The 15,585-nt window shown below is 43.5% G+C and overlaps 4 protein-coding genes across 12 annotated transcripts in view; 2 read left to right on the plus strand and 2 right to left on the minus strand.

The window, feature by feature from the left end:
• LOC1274096 (sodium-dependent phosphate transporter 1-A) overlaps positions 1-7,767 on the minus strand; it is a 41,308-nt gene extending 33,541 nt beyond the window's left edge. Inside the window, exon 1 of the mRNA XM_003436710.2 lies at positions 6,987-7,767. The gene's annotated coding sequence lies outside the window, so the exon portion shown is untranslated. The remainder of the gene's footprint in view (positions 1-6,986) is intronic.
• A 1,333-nt stretch (positions 7,768-9,100) lies between these two features.
• Positions 9,101-11,662, plus strand: LOC1274098 (transcription initiation factor TFIID subunit 6). 2 transcript variants are annotated; one of them, XM_061650194.1, is made up of 3 exons: positions 9,101-10,097; positions 10,191-11,022; positions 11,162-11,662. In XM_061650194.1, the coding sequence occupies exons 1-3, from the start codon at positions 9,240-9,242 to the stop codon at positions 11,509-11,511; spliced, it is 2,040 nt and encodes a 679-aa protein (XP_061506178.1). In that variant the 5' UTR covers positions 9,101-9,239; the 3' UTR covers positions 11,512-11,662. The 2 variants fall into 2 exon arrangements, with proteins under 2 accessions (XP_061506178.1, XP_313173.6); XM_313173.6 differs by having other exon boundaries at positions 9,102-10,097; positions 11,150-11,662.
• Positions 11,648-14,550, minus strand: LOC1274099 (protein-lysine N-methyltransferase EEF2KMT). Of its 2 annotated transcripts, none has more exons than XM_061650198.1 (4): positions 14,424-14,550; positions 13,524-13,868; positions 12,541-13,375; positions 11,648-12,473 (listed from the first exon to the last, which is right to left on the minus strand). In XM_061650198.1, exons 2-4 carry the CDS (start codon positions 13,632-13,634, stop codon positions 12,361-12,363), a joined length of 1,059 nt encoding a protein of 352 aa, XP_061506182.1. In that variant the 5' UTR covers positions 13,635-13,868; positions 14,424-14,550; the 3' UTR covers positions 11,648-12,360. The 2 variants fall into 2 exon arrangements, with proteins under 2 accessions (XP_061506182.1, XP_313174.3); XM_313174.6 differs by lacking the exon at positions 14,424-14,550 and adding an exon at positions 14,008-14,372.
• Positions 14,551-14,822: 272 nt separating this feature from the next.
• Positions 14,823-15,585, plus strand: part of LOC1274101 (MICAL-like protein 1) — a 34,706-nt gene continuing 33,943 nt past the window's right edge. For 2 of the 7 annotated variants that reach the window (XM_061650184.1, XM_061650189.1), the window contains exons 1-2: positions 14,823-14,983; positions 15,390-15,528. The gene's annotated coding sequence lies outside the window, so the exon portion shown is untranslated. Of the gene's footprint in view, positions 14,984-15,039; positions 15,059-15,295; positions 15,529-15,585 lie in introns of those variants that run through there. The other 5 variants (XM_061650186.1, XM_061650191.1, XM_061650185.1 and 2 more) reach the window with 3 other exon arrangements.

Below are 15,585 nucleotides of genomic sequence, written 5' to 3' on the forward strand. Positions count from 1 at the left end.
GGGATTTGACAATCGGTATGTCATTAAGCAGCAATTTAATCCTCGCTGTGTTGCGGTTTATGCGATGCATTACAGTCATATTGTAGAAACGTACTTGATGGTTGTGCTCATCAAAAGCGGAAGAGGCCAATTTCAAACGCAATGTGTGTGTGTGCAGCCTTTAAAATAAGAGTCAAGCGGCGACGGGCGTGATCGAATAGGGTCAAGGAACTTTCATTGGACAGTTATAACAACGCACTGTAGCTACATGACTGAAGTGTTTGTACAATTTGCAAAGAGCTTATTTTCATAAAATCAAAATGATTTGTCAAACGCTCTGGCAGTAGAATGACTGTAAATGCATAGACAGCTACGAAGCCTCACATTACGCACAACTTTGTTATGATCAAGATAAGAGCAAACATGAGTTATCAGTTTATCAACGAGGGTTATCTGACACCGGAATTGGCGATAGTTTTTTTTTTCTTGTATCCTATCGTTGGGTACCACATTCTAGGCATACACTACAAACATGTCACATAGAATTCGCATGGGCCTGTGGTAATATGTTTAATATAATTAAGAAAATCAAGATTATTGATTCATCACATGGTTAAAAATTATTATACAAAACGTTATAACGAAATCATTAATGGCATATTAATTCTATAAATCTACTAAAAAGGCAAAATAATTCTCTGGGAATATATTCCTGCGTGTAATGGGCTCTGTATTTATAAAATGTCACCTGATGATAAGAAAGCTTTGCCAATTGCCGCCTTTCAGGGGAGCCATGCGCTTTTGAGCGTGCTGAATGAAGAAAGTAATTTATGTTATCAGTGAGCACAATGGGACGGGTTAAGCACTTTGCACATGCGAATAATGTCTGCATCGCTACTTGGAAAATCAAAATAAATTCAGTGGGACACCGTTTATGCGGGTACTTTTTATTCGGCTATCCGTATGCCCGTGCTCAGGAGGATATTTGAAAATCACGTTATCGGAGCACAATTTCATAACGAAAAACAATAAAAATCCCGTAAAATTTAAAATATTTATATTTATTTTAAATAAGTTCATAAAAACTGACGAAGTGAGATCGAGTTCCGATGAGCTCAGATAAACAGCGTTCCACAGTATGCCAAAAAAAAAACATAAATATTAAAAGTATGACAGAATATTACAAGGCATAGCTGCAAAATTGTTTCTAAACAGATCGGTTAGTTTACTGGAAAAGTTAAATTAATCGATTCTCTGCTTCTGATACATTGTTTTCCGGGTAGGTTTCTAATGTGAAGGGTATTATTCAAACAATCGCATGAGGTTTGTTAGGCTAGGCTAGACTGTCAAAAATAATGACAGCTGTTGAAAAACATCTTGCAAGTTTCGAATAATGCTGTTCACATTGAAAACTAAGCCGGCAAACAGAGTAAACATGGCTCAACGCACAATCCTTAACACAATAAAAGGAAAAAATAAGCAAGAACAGCATCGCACGTTGATATGCAATCGGTGCAGTATGGCGCCTTGTGAGCTGCAGGTGAACACAGGATTCCATAGCTATTTCCATAGTACCAGCCGAGGCCTTGAACCTGACAGCGTTCGATATCTCCTGTTGCTCAGCAACCAAATCGATCCCAGCTGAATCTGTTCCACCTGGATGTGTACACCGTGCATTTGGGATCCCAGCTGGTACAACCAGAAAATGTAATAAACAATTATTTCTTGTTTGTTTTTGCAGCGATGAAAATTACACAATCAAACTAATATCAGTAATGGTTACCTCTGTTACCTTGTTTTTTGTCAAAGTAGTAAAGGATGAATTATTAAAAAATATAATTATCACAACTACTAACGGTCAATGTATTTAATTGTAAAATATTTTTAGTTTAGTTTTATAGAAGTTGTTATGTGTATGTTCCTTAAATTTCATGTAAGTGATTTTTATGAGTTGTAGGCCGGGACTTATTATCTTACCAAGAAGTAAGGAATTAGACAAAAGCCAAATACTTTATCATTTATTTAAAGCACATTAATTATTAATCCACAATATCCGCTATGTTTCAACGTTCGATAAGCCTTCTAATGATGTTCAAAGTTTACTGGATAGCTTTATGCTAATCCATCGCACTGTTGCTACACTGTTTATGTACCGATTTCTTTGAAAGGATTTAAAACACACACACACACCCATCCACCCACAATAATAATAAAACTCAACACTAGCAGCTAGCATAGGAAGGTTGGCAAAGAGACGGAAAAGAGAAACTGTTTACAACCTTCCGGGCGCACGTGCTGCACAACTTACGCCTTGTTTTCGTACACTTCACAGGGCAGGTTTACCATAACAGCGCGCGCTACCAGGCGTCTCCATTCGGAAAACATGGCTAGCTTAGCTCAACCCACGACAAGCACGATACCGGTCTGCTGGTGGCGGTTTGTGGCTGAGCAGTGGGGCTTTAATCGAAAACGGCCTGCCTGCTGTCGACACAGATTTCACACATCATTTGGTGAAATATTTGCTACCATCACAAATTAATAGCGATCAGCGAAAGCAACACTTCTTGGCTGTGCGAAAGAACGTGCAGTGGCCAATGCATCCCAGGCACGAGTTGAGACATTTGTTTTGCTTCTTTTTTTTCGTACATCCTATGTTGTGTACACATTTGCCAAACACTGTTCAGTTTGCTGTTTTGCAAGGTTTCCATTTCCTTTTCACCGTTTTTAGTATACAATTGGCGGTATTGCATTAGCGTGAACTGTGGCCAAGAAATCTACTCCCTACCTCGGTTAATCCTATTTGTATATTCTGCCGATTAAAACCAACTTGGTCAACGGCCAAGCGATTAATTTGGAAGTGTTTTGACAGTTGTTATACAACCATCGATAGGCTACGACTACACTTGCCTTACTTGAAGGTGCCAACCATCCATCGTACCTATCCGCGGGGTTAACACACAGGGTGTGTGTCTCGAAATTGCCAACAAATCGAAAGAAATGAAGCGAATCATTTCACAATCAACCTTTTTTAAGCCTTTTTTTACCTTTTTTAAGACCGTTGGGTAAAACCAGCGCTACATTAAGCGGAAAACACATTGCCGGTGGCTTCAAATATAGTAACGCTATCAAATATTTAGAAAGCACGTTCACAAGCGCCATAAAATGTTATGATACGCATTTTACCATTAGGTAGGGGGGCAGGGGCTATTAAATAAATGAAGGTACTCCTTCGTCACACCAGACCCATGATCAGTACTAAATTCGATGGTTGGAAAATTAAAGATGCAACATAATTTTCAGTACATAAGCAAACAAAAAAGGATATTGTACAAATGAATTTAAAATAATCATTATTTTACATACGTAACTGTTTTTTTAACAGACCAAGAAAAGTTGAAAAATGCTAGTCTTCATTAACATTCCCGAAAGTAAGATGCAACCCACGACGCGAGGAGACATACAAACCTTAAGGCTTAAAGCACATTCAAAAATTAAACAAACACAATGTAACAATCTGCAACCGAGAGTCGTGACAGCGTTTCTCATATTTAATATATCGCACCCTTGTTGGACAAATCTGACAGCAGCTTCCAAGGAGCCTGTCGAAAAAGGGTGCCATAAAGTCCAATATGAATCCAACATATGACGTTCACTTCCCATAAGAGTCAAGGAAGTATCCCACAACTATGAGAACAGCTTGAAACCCCTGCAAACCGTCTATCTTATAAAGAAATTTCGGATTTTTTTTTAAATTGGGAAACAAATACTTCAAGTACGTTGCACTGCGTACTAGTGTAGGGTAAATCTGATTCAGATTCATGAATCTGAATGAATCTTTGAAATGATTCAATGATTCTGAATCTCAATTTCAAAGATTCATGAATCTCTAAAGATTTGTGGATATCCAAAGATTTTTGAATCTCAAAAGACTCATGAATCTCGATAAATTAATATATCTCGAAAGATTTACGAATCTGTAGGGATTTATGAATTTCAAGAGATCCATATATCTCCCAAGATTGATAGAGCTTGAGCTTTTCATTATTCTTCTTCTTGGAGTAACAACCTACGTGATCATGCCAGCCTATAAAGGCTTTAGATACTTTTTGGTAAGTACCACGCAGTCGAATGGTTTGTTTTGCTGCGGGGAAACGGTTCAAGCGAGGAAACGCTTATTAGGCGGGATCGCGCAAATTCAATAATTTTGATAAATTCATAAATTCCTGGAGATATATGGATTTTAATAGATTTATGAATGTTATGCATTCATGAATATTTGAAGATTCATAAATACTTGAATATTTATAAATCTTTGAAGATTCATGAATCTTAGGAGAGTCGATTCAAGATTCGAATCACTCATCATTGAAGATTCATATGAATGAATCTCAAAGAAAGATTCATAAAACCGAACACTACTGCATACGATACCGATGCTTATTACTCATACGCTTGATTAAAGCATATTCACAGCAATTAATAATTAAAACTTTTATAGTTACTTTTCTGAATTGTTCAAGCTTCAACATTGCACCGTGAGCGATGGCACCAAGAAACCTCGCAGCAACGTTATCTCTTTAGCAACCATTTACTGACCACTTTTTGGCACACCAAAGTTAATATCAAACGACCCTTCCCCTTCCTCATAGCATACCCCTGAAATTCACCTGACAGAACAACCGCAACACTCGCCATATAGTAAAGACAGTGAATAGAGAAACAAAGCATTCGCATTGTCGTCCACCGGGGTACAGATCTTGAGCTTTGACATTTGCAAAAAGGTAACCCATTGCTGCTGTAACAGCACCCGCGTGCGGTAAGGCAGGGCAAGTCGCACCACCAACACCATCACAAGCAACAAAACCGGAATTGTATGCGGCGGAAAAGGAGGAACGACAAATGTCACTGGGAAAAATAGGGGCTTCCTCGTCATAAAGTGCGCGCTGCGAATATAATGTTTGAGCGTGGCAGGACACGGTGGTTTGCCTTTTCTCTTTGAAATTTGCTTGGTAAGAGTGACCGGTGTGTTCGCTTTGCGCCTATAGAAGGCACATTGCTAAAAACCAACAACACTTGGTTGCAATCTGGTTCTCTTGGCCGTGGATGACTCATACAATCCGCGTGCGCGCTAATAATGGATACCGGCTAATGGAATATTAAATATAACTAGAAGCAAATTTACAGCCCATGAATAGATCAACACGGTCTCCTCTCCTTCCTTTTTCAGTCTCTCTCATTTTACGCTTTACAAAATGTGTAAAGTTTTACAGAATATTTTATCGCGTTCTGAAGACCCATTGCTGTACTCCAGTGCTCTCCAACTTTTTTAGGATTGCGGACCACTTGGCTTTGAAAATAAATTTGCCGCGGCCCACATCTATTGAAGACATACATTTTTTAAACTTGGTTCAAAGTTTTTGCTCAAAAATATTTTTAAATCTTATTCTATACATGCCTGATGAAAATTTAACCTTGATTGTGTGGAAAAAATGCTCGATATGTATAATAAGTAATAAGTTTTTCTTTTTCAAAATATTAATTCCTTTGCGGACCGCGTCTGTTAACGCCACGGACCACAGGTTGGAGACCACTGCTGTGTATCCCATTACAAACGATTCCATATTCCTGCACTGCACACCACATTGTAAACAAACCTGGAGGTGGTTTCGGTGTTTGGCGATGGAGTCCTACTCCTTGGGAGTGATGACGCAAATCCCATTACGTCATTCATTCCATCCTGGGTCGGTACACCATTAGCACCACTACCATTAACCGAGCTCCTAACCGAAGCTATATGGGTACGGTTTGGTCAATTCAAAATCCTGATTAGCAAAAGCACTTGAACAAAAAAAGCTCAACAAGCTATCTGTCACCCGGTCTATCTCTGTCTATCTATTTGTAATGAACCAAATTGTGGTAATTGATATGTTCGTTTGCTCTTTCTTACGCACTGCATCGCAGTACTGACGGCAGTAATGGGTGAACGAATAACATTTTTTTGTGTACTTTTCATTTATTTGGACAAGTATAATGATAGTATGAAAAACTTAAATAAAATGTATATCGATTTCTCAGCAATCATTTTTCCCAATAAATTTGATTTCGCCAGGTAAAAAGAGGCAGAACAAAACTTTCCCATCATGCTGAGAAAAGCATTTCCACACACCACATTTGCCGGGTAGAAGCAACTGTTGTCAAACAAATTTTTGCTTTCTAGTGGGGAAATAGAAAGTTCTACCAGCAGGCAAAACTGTGCACACCACACAAAAACGCGCATTGCACAAACCGTAACAGCCCGTTGACTCGGGGAAGGACAGTTACCCGGGGGTTGAAGGAGGAGTGGCGTGGGTATGTGGGTACGTGTTGGCAGTCGAATCAGCAGCTGCAGCAGCAGCAGCTACAACAACGGAACGTGTGCGAACTATGTTACGACAGCTGTTGTCCAAATTTCAAGGCTTCTATCATGCTTTCGTAGGCTTCGTTAGGCACCCACGCACACACACACACACACATACACACACACACGTATGTACTAGCGTAGCACAGCTTAATTATTTCTACCGAGCTTAAGGATTATCCTCCGTGTGCGAACCGGTGTATGAGCAGCATAAATCAGTCCCTTGTACAAGTACATGGGTTAGAGTGCGCTTAAGAGACTATTTCATGGTGAAAAAAAATCAATTGGTAAGAGACACGTTTTTGATGAAAAAGTAGAACATTATTTCATCATCCTAGGAATTTCCCCATCCAAAGCTATGAGAGAAAACATTCCTCCAAATACCCTTCAACTAATATCCAAAAACAACCCAAGCAATGCTCCAAACGTCATTTTATCCACGCGATTTCTCGAAGCTAACCTCTACACGTCAAAACCAGCGCTGCCCCTGGTAGTCCCGCAAAATAAACACCGCACATGCAGAGACGGCCATGAAATATAGATGCAATTTGCTGCTGGTGCAAAAAGTGCCGATGATGCGTATGCAAAATGTCGCTTTACAACAACTTACCTGACCACTTGTGGACACTGTTTCGTGCGGCTTGTCGAACAAGACCCGGTCGGACCCGGGACCGGAGTGCACCAAGGGAATAATGCGGATTGTGCCGGGCAGCACCGATTTTTGCAGCACCACACAATATATAGAGCAGCGAGTTTTTACGCCTCTTCCGTCCCGCTCACACTTATTTGCAGAATGGCGCGCACACGCGATACACACGCAGAGAGACGGAAAGAGATAGGGGAAAATGTACCGCACATGGGAAGTGATGATGATACACGCGGTCCGCTTTCTAGATGCACACACTTTCGCGATACACGGGATTGACGCGGGTTGTCCTCTACGGGGAACAGGGGGAGGCCAGAGGGATAACGCGGGACCGGAGGTAGAAAGTGACCCCGGGAGAAGGTGCGTGTCGGTGGATGGTGGCGACCGGTCGGATGGTGGTTCCTCGTGTCCGTCTCGCGCGACCCGGTCGCAGAATTCACTGTCGCCGGAAGAAAAGTTGCGGGATCAACGGGGTACGGCGCACAGCACACGCAGGTGAAGGCAGCGAGGTTCCGGGATTTTCGCGTATCGATTACCCCGGGGCTGGTCGGTTTGTCCGGAAAGGATCTCGCACGACGCTTCAGACAACAGTACGCCGAAGGTAAAAGAAAACACACACCCGTCGCACCGCGAGCCAATCAACACAAAACCGATGAAATTGGAAAAATGGGACCAAAGCGATGATTATTTCTCGTCGACAGGGGCACTCACGCGTCCATGCTGTTTGACAGTCACTCACGCAGTCGACGCAATTCAAGGACGACTTGATTTTTCCCGCTGCCCAGGCGTGTGGAAATTGCCGTTGATAAGGAAGCTTAGTTCATCGAATAGGTACATACATATGAAGCAACAAGGCAAGGGCCACAAAAAGAAACGATTTTGTGTGGTTAAATTGCAAACATTTAATTTGTTACAATTTTAATATGCATACAAACAACCACATGCACACGAGCTGGGAAAATAGTTTAAGATACATGCAGCACATTTTAAAGGACCCATTGTTTTCAGCTCTTTCTTGTTTCGATTTAAATTTTAAGTTCTGATGATTTTTTGAAACAAATTAAAAGATTGAATGTTTCATGCTAATGATGTTTTCTGCACTGCACTGTGGCAAATTTTGAGTGCCCATTTCACAGCGGTCTACAAAAGCGGTGAATATAAATGTCAAATTGGCCCAACAAACAAAACCAAAATCGAGCAGCAAGCAAAACTTGACAAAAGGGTTATTTACGAGTCGTGAAATGTTTGATATTTTTCCAAGTCAACTTTTACACGTTTCTTACTCTTTTCAATAATGAAAAATGAATTCTTTTTTAGTTATCAATTGTAAAATGATGGATATGCTATTGTTTCTTTCGATTTTAAACAATAAAATTGAAAAGAAACATTTTATTTTTATTGATATAGAATCGCGACTTTTTGATCGGAAAATAATAATTATTCAGCATGACATTCCATTTTGGAATGTGTCGGCTTTTATTGAACTTTAAAATGAAAAAGGATTAACCGTGTAGTAACCAAATTTACACATGTAAATTGGCTTGTTTTGACACAAAAAATTAACGATTTTCATTGATAAACAATGCTTTCTATCTTTTAATGCCGTAAGTAAGTAATGCCGACCATATATTCTCTTCTACTTCAAATATTCATTACGTTTTTTCATTTGATAATAAAACTAACGGTCTAGTTGAATTTTAAATCGCTTGAATTAAATAATAAAATAAGCACAAAATAAATACAAAACTAAACGAAGAAGAAGCAAAACGTTAATCTCCATACAAAATGTATGGAATACTCGCGTATGCTGGTTGCCAAATGCGTTGGCAATTTGAAAATAAATCAAAATAAAATACTTATAGCATGTTGAAAATTACAATTTATGCACCTAAAAATCAAAAACTAAAAATTGGGTGGCTACGGCTGGGAGTTTCAAGGCTATAAAAGCAATGAGTTATTGCAGTTTAAAGTTGAAAAAAAGTCCCGGATATTCGGTTGCCAGCTTAAGGGTTAAATAAACTTCGAGCACTGGAATCGAGCTGTTGACATCTACGCCTGAATGTTAATTTGCTCTTTGGGTAAATGATTCGAGCTGCAAAGAAAGCAGCAAAAATACAATCAAACAAGTTCGGCTTCTCGTAAACATCTTCAGCGGAATGCGATCTGCCTATTGTTTGCCCAATTTCATGTGAAAACCAACTGCTGAACAATAACAAAATGGGCGATCGTGACAAAACTATGTACGGCTCCACGCTTTCGTTGGAATCGATAAAGGTAATTGCGGAAAGCATCGGCGTCGGAAGCCTGCCGGATGACGCGGCCAAGGAGCTGGCGGACGATGTGTCGTATAAGCTGAAGCAGATTGTACAAGACGCGGTCAAGTTTATGCACCACTCGAAGCGCATGAAATTGTCCATTGCCGACGTGGACCACTCGCTGAAGGTGCGTAACATCGAGCCACAGTACGGGTTTGTGGCGCGGGATTTCATTCCCTTCCGATTTGCCTCGGGCGGTGGGCGCGAACTGCATTTCATAGAGGAAAAAGAAGTCGACCTGACGGAAATGGTGCAGGGCCAGACGCCCAAGATCCCGCTCGAGCCATCGTTACGTGCCCATTGGTTGGCGGTGGAGGGCGTACAGCCCACTGTACCCGAAAATCCACCACCCCTTTCGAAGGATGTGCAGGCGCTGGATTCGGTCAATCCGGCCCACAAGCTGGACAAAACCAATCAGAAGGATACCACCGGCAAGCCAACCATTAACAAGCACAAGCTCAAGAACTCGGAAACTGTGCAGGTGAAGCAGCTGGCGCAGCACGAACTTTCCGTGGAGCAGCAGCTGTACTACAAGGAGATAACCGAGGCATGTGTCGGTTCCGATGAGGCGCGTCGTGCGGAAGCTCTGACGTCGCTGTCCAGCGATCCAGGTCTGCACGAAATGCTACCGCGAATGTGCACGTTCATCGCGGAAGGAGTCAAAGTGAACGTGGTGCAAAACAACCTTGCGCTGCTGATCTATCTCATGCGAATGGTACGCGCGCTGCTGGATAATCCGGCACTGTATCTGGAAAAATATGTAAGTAATGGATCGTTTGTCCGTCAAGGGGGCGTAGTAAGACGCAACTATTGATGTACTTCCCTCCCTTTCGCGCGCTTTTTCTACCCACAGCTACACGAGCTCATTCCCTGTGTGTCAACGTGCATCGTTTCGCGGCAGCTCTGCATGCGCCCCGAGCTGGACAATCACTGGGCGTTGCGCGACTTTGCCGCCCGGCTGATGGCACAGATTTGTAAAACCTTCAACACCTCCACGAACAATCTGCAAACGCGTGTGACGCGGCTCTTCAGTGCGGCACTGCAAAACGATAAAACGCCACTGTCGTCCATGTACGGCGCGCTGCAGGGTCTGTCCGAGCTGGGCACGGAGGTGACGAAGGTGTTCATCATACCACGTCTCAAGTTCATCTCCGAGCGCGTGGAACCATTGCTGCAGGGCATCACTAGCAACATTAGCAATACGGATAAAATTGCTGCCGGACACATACGAGCGATACTGCAGAAGGGCGTCCCGCCGATACTGAAAACTTTGCGAAATCCACCCGATCTGGTGGAAGAGTACAAGCGGGATTACGGCTGCTTGGGGCAAACGTTGCACCAGGCAGTGGTGAAGGCACGGTCGGCATCGCCCTCGTCCGGTGCTGGTGGGGCGGGTGGCTCATCGGCCTCTAGTACTACGCCATCGACCGCCACATCCATTACGGTTAGCACGAGCAACAATAGCAGCAACACGGTAGTCCTGACGGCAACACCCTCCAGGCCCCAAACACCGCAAGCTATTTCGGCGGCCAAAACGATTGCCGCTACAGCCTCGATACAGCGCCCCGGAACGGCAGCGGGTGGTGGCGTGGCCGTACTAAACACCGGCAGTCAGGCGTCCCAACCACCCCAGCAAAAGTTTGTGATAGTGCCCCAGCGTGCTCAAACGCCGTCCCCATCTCAAGGTATGTGATTCAATCGATGTTCTGTTTGGTACCATTCCCAAAATCTTCTCATTATTTTCCCGATCGGTTCGTTTATTGTTTATTGTTTTTGCATCCCACCATCCGAACGCCGTTTACTGAAATGTAGACGATTTTGTAGGTCCCATCATACAGCGCCAGGGCAGCGTATCGGGTGGTGCAGCGGCCGCTACAACCACCGTGCAAATTCAGCCCAACATGATTAAGCTGGAACCGGTGACTGGCAGCGGCAGCATGGCACCGATGACGTCATCAACGAACACGAGCGCACCACCAAGCAGCGGTACGGCAATCGGCCAGAAGGTGGTTATCATAAACCAAACCCAGACCGGACCGGCTGCTAACATAATCGCCAAACCGACGGTTTTCCTTTCCTCGGGCTCGTCCGGAGGTAACAATGGGCACGAAGAGATTCACGAAGATATCATCCAGGTTCCGCCCGAACTGGATGACCTCTCGCATTTGGAATGAGATGTTTGCTGGGTAAAGTGATGAAGCAACAGCTGTATGTATTATAGTGTGGTAACTGCAGTCCGTTCAGTTCAATTTTCGGGTCCGAACTCCGAAAACTTGTCATGCGATGAAATAAAACGTGTACATCGGTACATAAATTGCACTAAAATACATATATTTAGCATACATTAACTAGCACATAGTGTTGAGCTAAAGTGGACGTATTTGTTTGTATCTAAAACACAGGTTACACAGGTTAACTTGTTCCGATCCGTGGTATGTTTGGGAGTGTATTTGTGTGTGTGTGTGTGTGTGTGTGTGTGTGTGTGTGTGTGTGTGTGTGTGTGTGTGTGTGTGTGTGTGTGTGTGTGTGTGTGTGTGTGTGTGTGTGTGTGTGTGTGTGTGTGTGTGTGTGTGTGTGTGTGTGTGTGAGTAATTTTGTAGGTGTGTTTGTCTTTTTCAGGTTGAATCGTAATCTCTTCTGCGGTTTCCCTTTTGGTGTTGTATCATATGTGTACGGTTCTGCTGTCTGGTTCTGGTGGTCCCTCTGGCATTGAGAATATGAAAATTGTTACAATTCCATTCGTTTTTTTTTTTGCAACATTCATTTAGAAAGTGAAAGATAGACAATAGAGTAAGTATAGTTTGGATAAGTTTTCATTTTAGATAGAAGCATAACCAAAGCATATAGCGTTTTGGTGGTAGCGGTGGTGAAGTGTGATAAAAGGTACTCCGCGTCGAAGTGTAATAGAAAATGATATCTCTCTCTCTCTCTTTCTCTCTATTCCTCTCTCTGTTTGAAAAGCTGAAGGAAATTGCAACTCTCGACGACTGATCATCGTGTAATGCGGTGCGAATGTGAGTAGCTTAGGAGAATGCTCTTGATATCGTGAAGATACGTATGTTGGACGCGCTACTATCCCAATGAAAGTGGCGCGATGGTGAAACCGTCTCTTCGTTAATGCGGAACTTTGCCGTTACTGTGAAGAGAAATGAACATAAATAACGACTCTCAGTGAACACGCCAGCGCCAACTCTACCACTTACTCAAAAGCTGCAGAAATTCGTTCAACGTGTCCTGGTTCCGTTCGGTGCAAGCGAGCACGAACTTGCACCGATTGTGCGACAGACAGAAGATGTAGTTCAGCGTGGACAGCAGTGCCGGGAAGAGGGTATGATCGTACACAATGTCAGCCGCCACGATCACGTCCGGCTCGATCAGCTGGCTGAGATTGGATGCGCTGATGTACTGCCAGTCCAGATCCATCACACCCATCAGCGTATTGCCACTGTCCAGCAGCAAGCTGACCAGCGGATTGTCACACTCTACCGGCGCAGCATTGGGGAAGTTCAGCCGAACGTTTTCCTTCAGCGCCGACAGTACCGACGAGTGACAGTCCGACATCACTATGATCGATGGTTCGTAGCATTTCGCCAGATAGATGCCGGACAGGCCCACGCCCGACCCGAGCTCGAGGATGTTCCGTCCGTGGAAATCGTCCCGATTGTTCGATATGTGTTCGCAGAGCGCTTTGGCCGCCTGCCAGCTGCACAGACCCGTCGTTCCTTCCGATACGAACGCGCCCGACTCCTTCAGCGATATTACGCCCTGTCCGTGCGGCAGCTCGTAGTGCTTGTAGCTGAGCCCGATCGACGGATCATCCAGGGGCAGCTCCGTACCGGGCGAAAGCATCGCGCAATACTTCTCCATCAGCCGGTCGTGATGCTCCGCGTTCATGCTGGATAGCTGCGCGATGATGTACTTTAGAAAGGCGCCCTGATACTCGGCACTGAGTGGGTAGCGCTGGACCAGCGGATGATCTACAGTAGCGTCCAGCAGTGCCGCCTGCTCGTCCCAGTTTAGTTCGTGTTCTAGCAAACCCTACACCACCATTGGATTCGCACACGGCAGCAAAATCAACAGCACAGTAAAACGTGAAAGAAAATTAAAGAAATGATAATGATAATGACACTGCTACTGGGACGTAGTTCACTCACAACACGCAACGAACGTCGTGGTCACAACTCACATGCCAGCGGATCAAACGTATCGGAGTGCAGCAGAGAAACTGTTTGCTAACGAGCTTTAGCGGACTTTCGTCGATCTCGTCTGCTGGTTTAACACCGTCATTCGGTTTCATTATTGCACCTTGCTCATTCGGTAACACGGCATTCGCTTTTCCTTCCGGCACCGGTGGCACTTCCGCGCATCCGTCGACACGAGCGATTGTGTTGCTTGAGTTCCTTGAGATATTATTAAAATCATACTGCACGTACGGGCCAACAAATAAATGCACACACCGTAGGGATTATCGATCAGACCCCGATGCCTGCCGAGACTGGGCGTCCAACTCGCGGCGTTGTTGTGAATATTCCTGCGACAGAAAACAGTAAATACTCTTGCGGTTATTTTTACTTTCCTTCGCCTTCGTAAATAGCAAAACCACAATAAAAAAAAACAACAAACAAGCGATGGTATTTGGCTGGTGTCAAAATTAATGTTAATTAACGTACTCCCACCAATGATCTATTCCGTCGCTTTTCCGTGTAGAAGCTATTCTTCGGTAAACCTTCTTTTTTGTCGCTTATTAATGACGAGACAACTCGTCACGCAACGAGCACACGAGATAGTTTATTACCGCCCGTGATGGCGGGGTGGTGCCAATTTGTCTTCCTTGCCATTTGTTTGGTCCACCCGTATTGACCCGTGCTCTCTTTGTCCTGCGGTGTGGTGCTTCCGCTGCAGTTGTGCGCGCGCCCAAACTTTTTGCATTTGATTTTTCCTCGCCTCCCCTTCCATTAATGCTTCTTTATTTTCGATGATAACGATAATCTACCCGGGACAATCACTCAGTGTGATAGCGGAATGGAGCCATAAACTGAATATATTTTACCACCAACTGATGAAAATAGTTTATATTAAAACATACCTCTCCTTTTATGCTACTCGCGGGAAAATGCCTATTTTGTACGTTTCAATAAAAATAAAAACAAACTTATCGCGTGCGTTTGTTGTGAATTTGGATTTGCTACTTGGGTAGGGTGAAGAATGTCAAATGCATGAACAAAGGGATGCGCGCGGATTCATTTATTATTTTTTAAAATATTATTTACATTACATTAATGCTCTATTTCTATACATTTATTTTAATGCTGTCAATCAATTTTCCCCTTTTTTAATAAATGCGACAAAAATGTGTTTATTTCATTCCATTTTCTACAAAACGATTATTTTTTAAATGTCATTCCGCTGGAACAGCACAACCCACTGTTTTACACTCAGCCTAAAAATAAACCATACAGTTGCAGAAAACACCCTGCGCGTTATGTCTCTCCAACCGTCGGCTATGGAAACCTACTGAGTGTAGCTGACTGTTGCTTCAAACGCTAGCGCCGTTACGTCAACACGCCATTCCAAATTGAACCGTCGTGCTGTGAGGTCACACTCATCGTCGGCTCTCGTCTCAAAACAAACAAATCGTGATCGAATGTAAGTTTGTGGTGATGAACCTGCGTGTTTCTGGAAGATTTTCATCAACCGTTTGCATATCCTTAGTGTTTGTGTGTATGTGTGTTAGTGGGTTGTGATTCTTAGTGGGATAATTGCATACCGTAGCGAGTCAATGCCAGCGCCTTGGTAGAGCTGCTGCCCTCAGCTTTGGCCTTGCAGTTTCTCCCATCGATCGATCGATCCATCCAAGCCACCGGGGGCCACTGGACGCGGAGGACGATTTTCTCCTTCACGTTTCTTATAGTTTTGGATACTTTCTGCTTTTCTTATTCGTTGACGTGTGGCAAGCAGTGTGTAGCGGCACTTTCTGATGCACACCCATTCCGTTCTCTTTCTCTTCCACAACCGTATGTGCGCCACGGTATGCTGTTTCTTCGTCTTTTAGCGTGCTGAATATGTTTGCTGGCGTACGTATATGTGGCAAAAGTGATATGTTGTGCCCCACAGTGCAGTAGTGTTATTTTGAATCTATCGAAACCCAGCTAGTATAGAACATCCCCCAAAACCCCATTCACTAACGAACGGTAAGTTTTTAACACAAACACACAGATACACACATCAACAAATAATCACACACACAC

The sequence above is a fragment of the Anopheles gambiae genome, chromosome 2, assembly GCF_943734735.2.
Source record: "Anopheles gambiae chromosome 2, idAnoGambNW_F1_1, whole genome shotgun sequence".
Taxonomy (NCBI): Eukaryota; Metazoa; Arthropoda; class Insecta; order Diptera; family Culicidae; genus Anopheles; species Anopheles gambiae.

Coding starts and splice junctions, on each gene's coding strand:
- LOC1274098 (XM_313173.6), top strand. CDS start 9,240: ATGGGCGATCGTGACAAAACTATGTACGGCTCCACGCTTTCGTTGGAA. Junction 10,098..10,190: donor CACTGTATCTGGAAAAATAT/GTAAGTAATGGA, acceptor TTCTACCCACAG/CTACACGAGCTCATTCCCTG. Junction 11,023..11,149: donor AACGCCGTCCCCATCTCAAG/GTATGTGATTCA, acceptor ACTGAAATGTAG/ACGATTTTGTAGGTCCCATC.
- LOC1274099 (XM_061650198.1), bottom strand. CDS start 13,634: ATGAAACCGAATGACGGTGTTAAACCAGCAGACGAGATCGACGAAAGT. Junction 13,376..13,523: donor TACGTTTGATCCGCTGGCAT/GTGAGTTGTGAC, acceptor ATGGTGGTGTAG/GGTTTGCTAGAACACGAACT. Junction 12,474..12,540: donor CGAATTTCTGCAGCTTTTGA/GTAAGTGGTAGA, acceptor TTCTCTTCACAG/TAACGGCAAAGTTCCGCATT.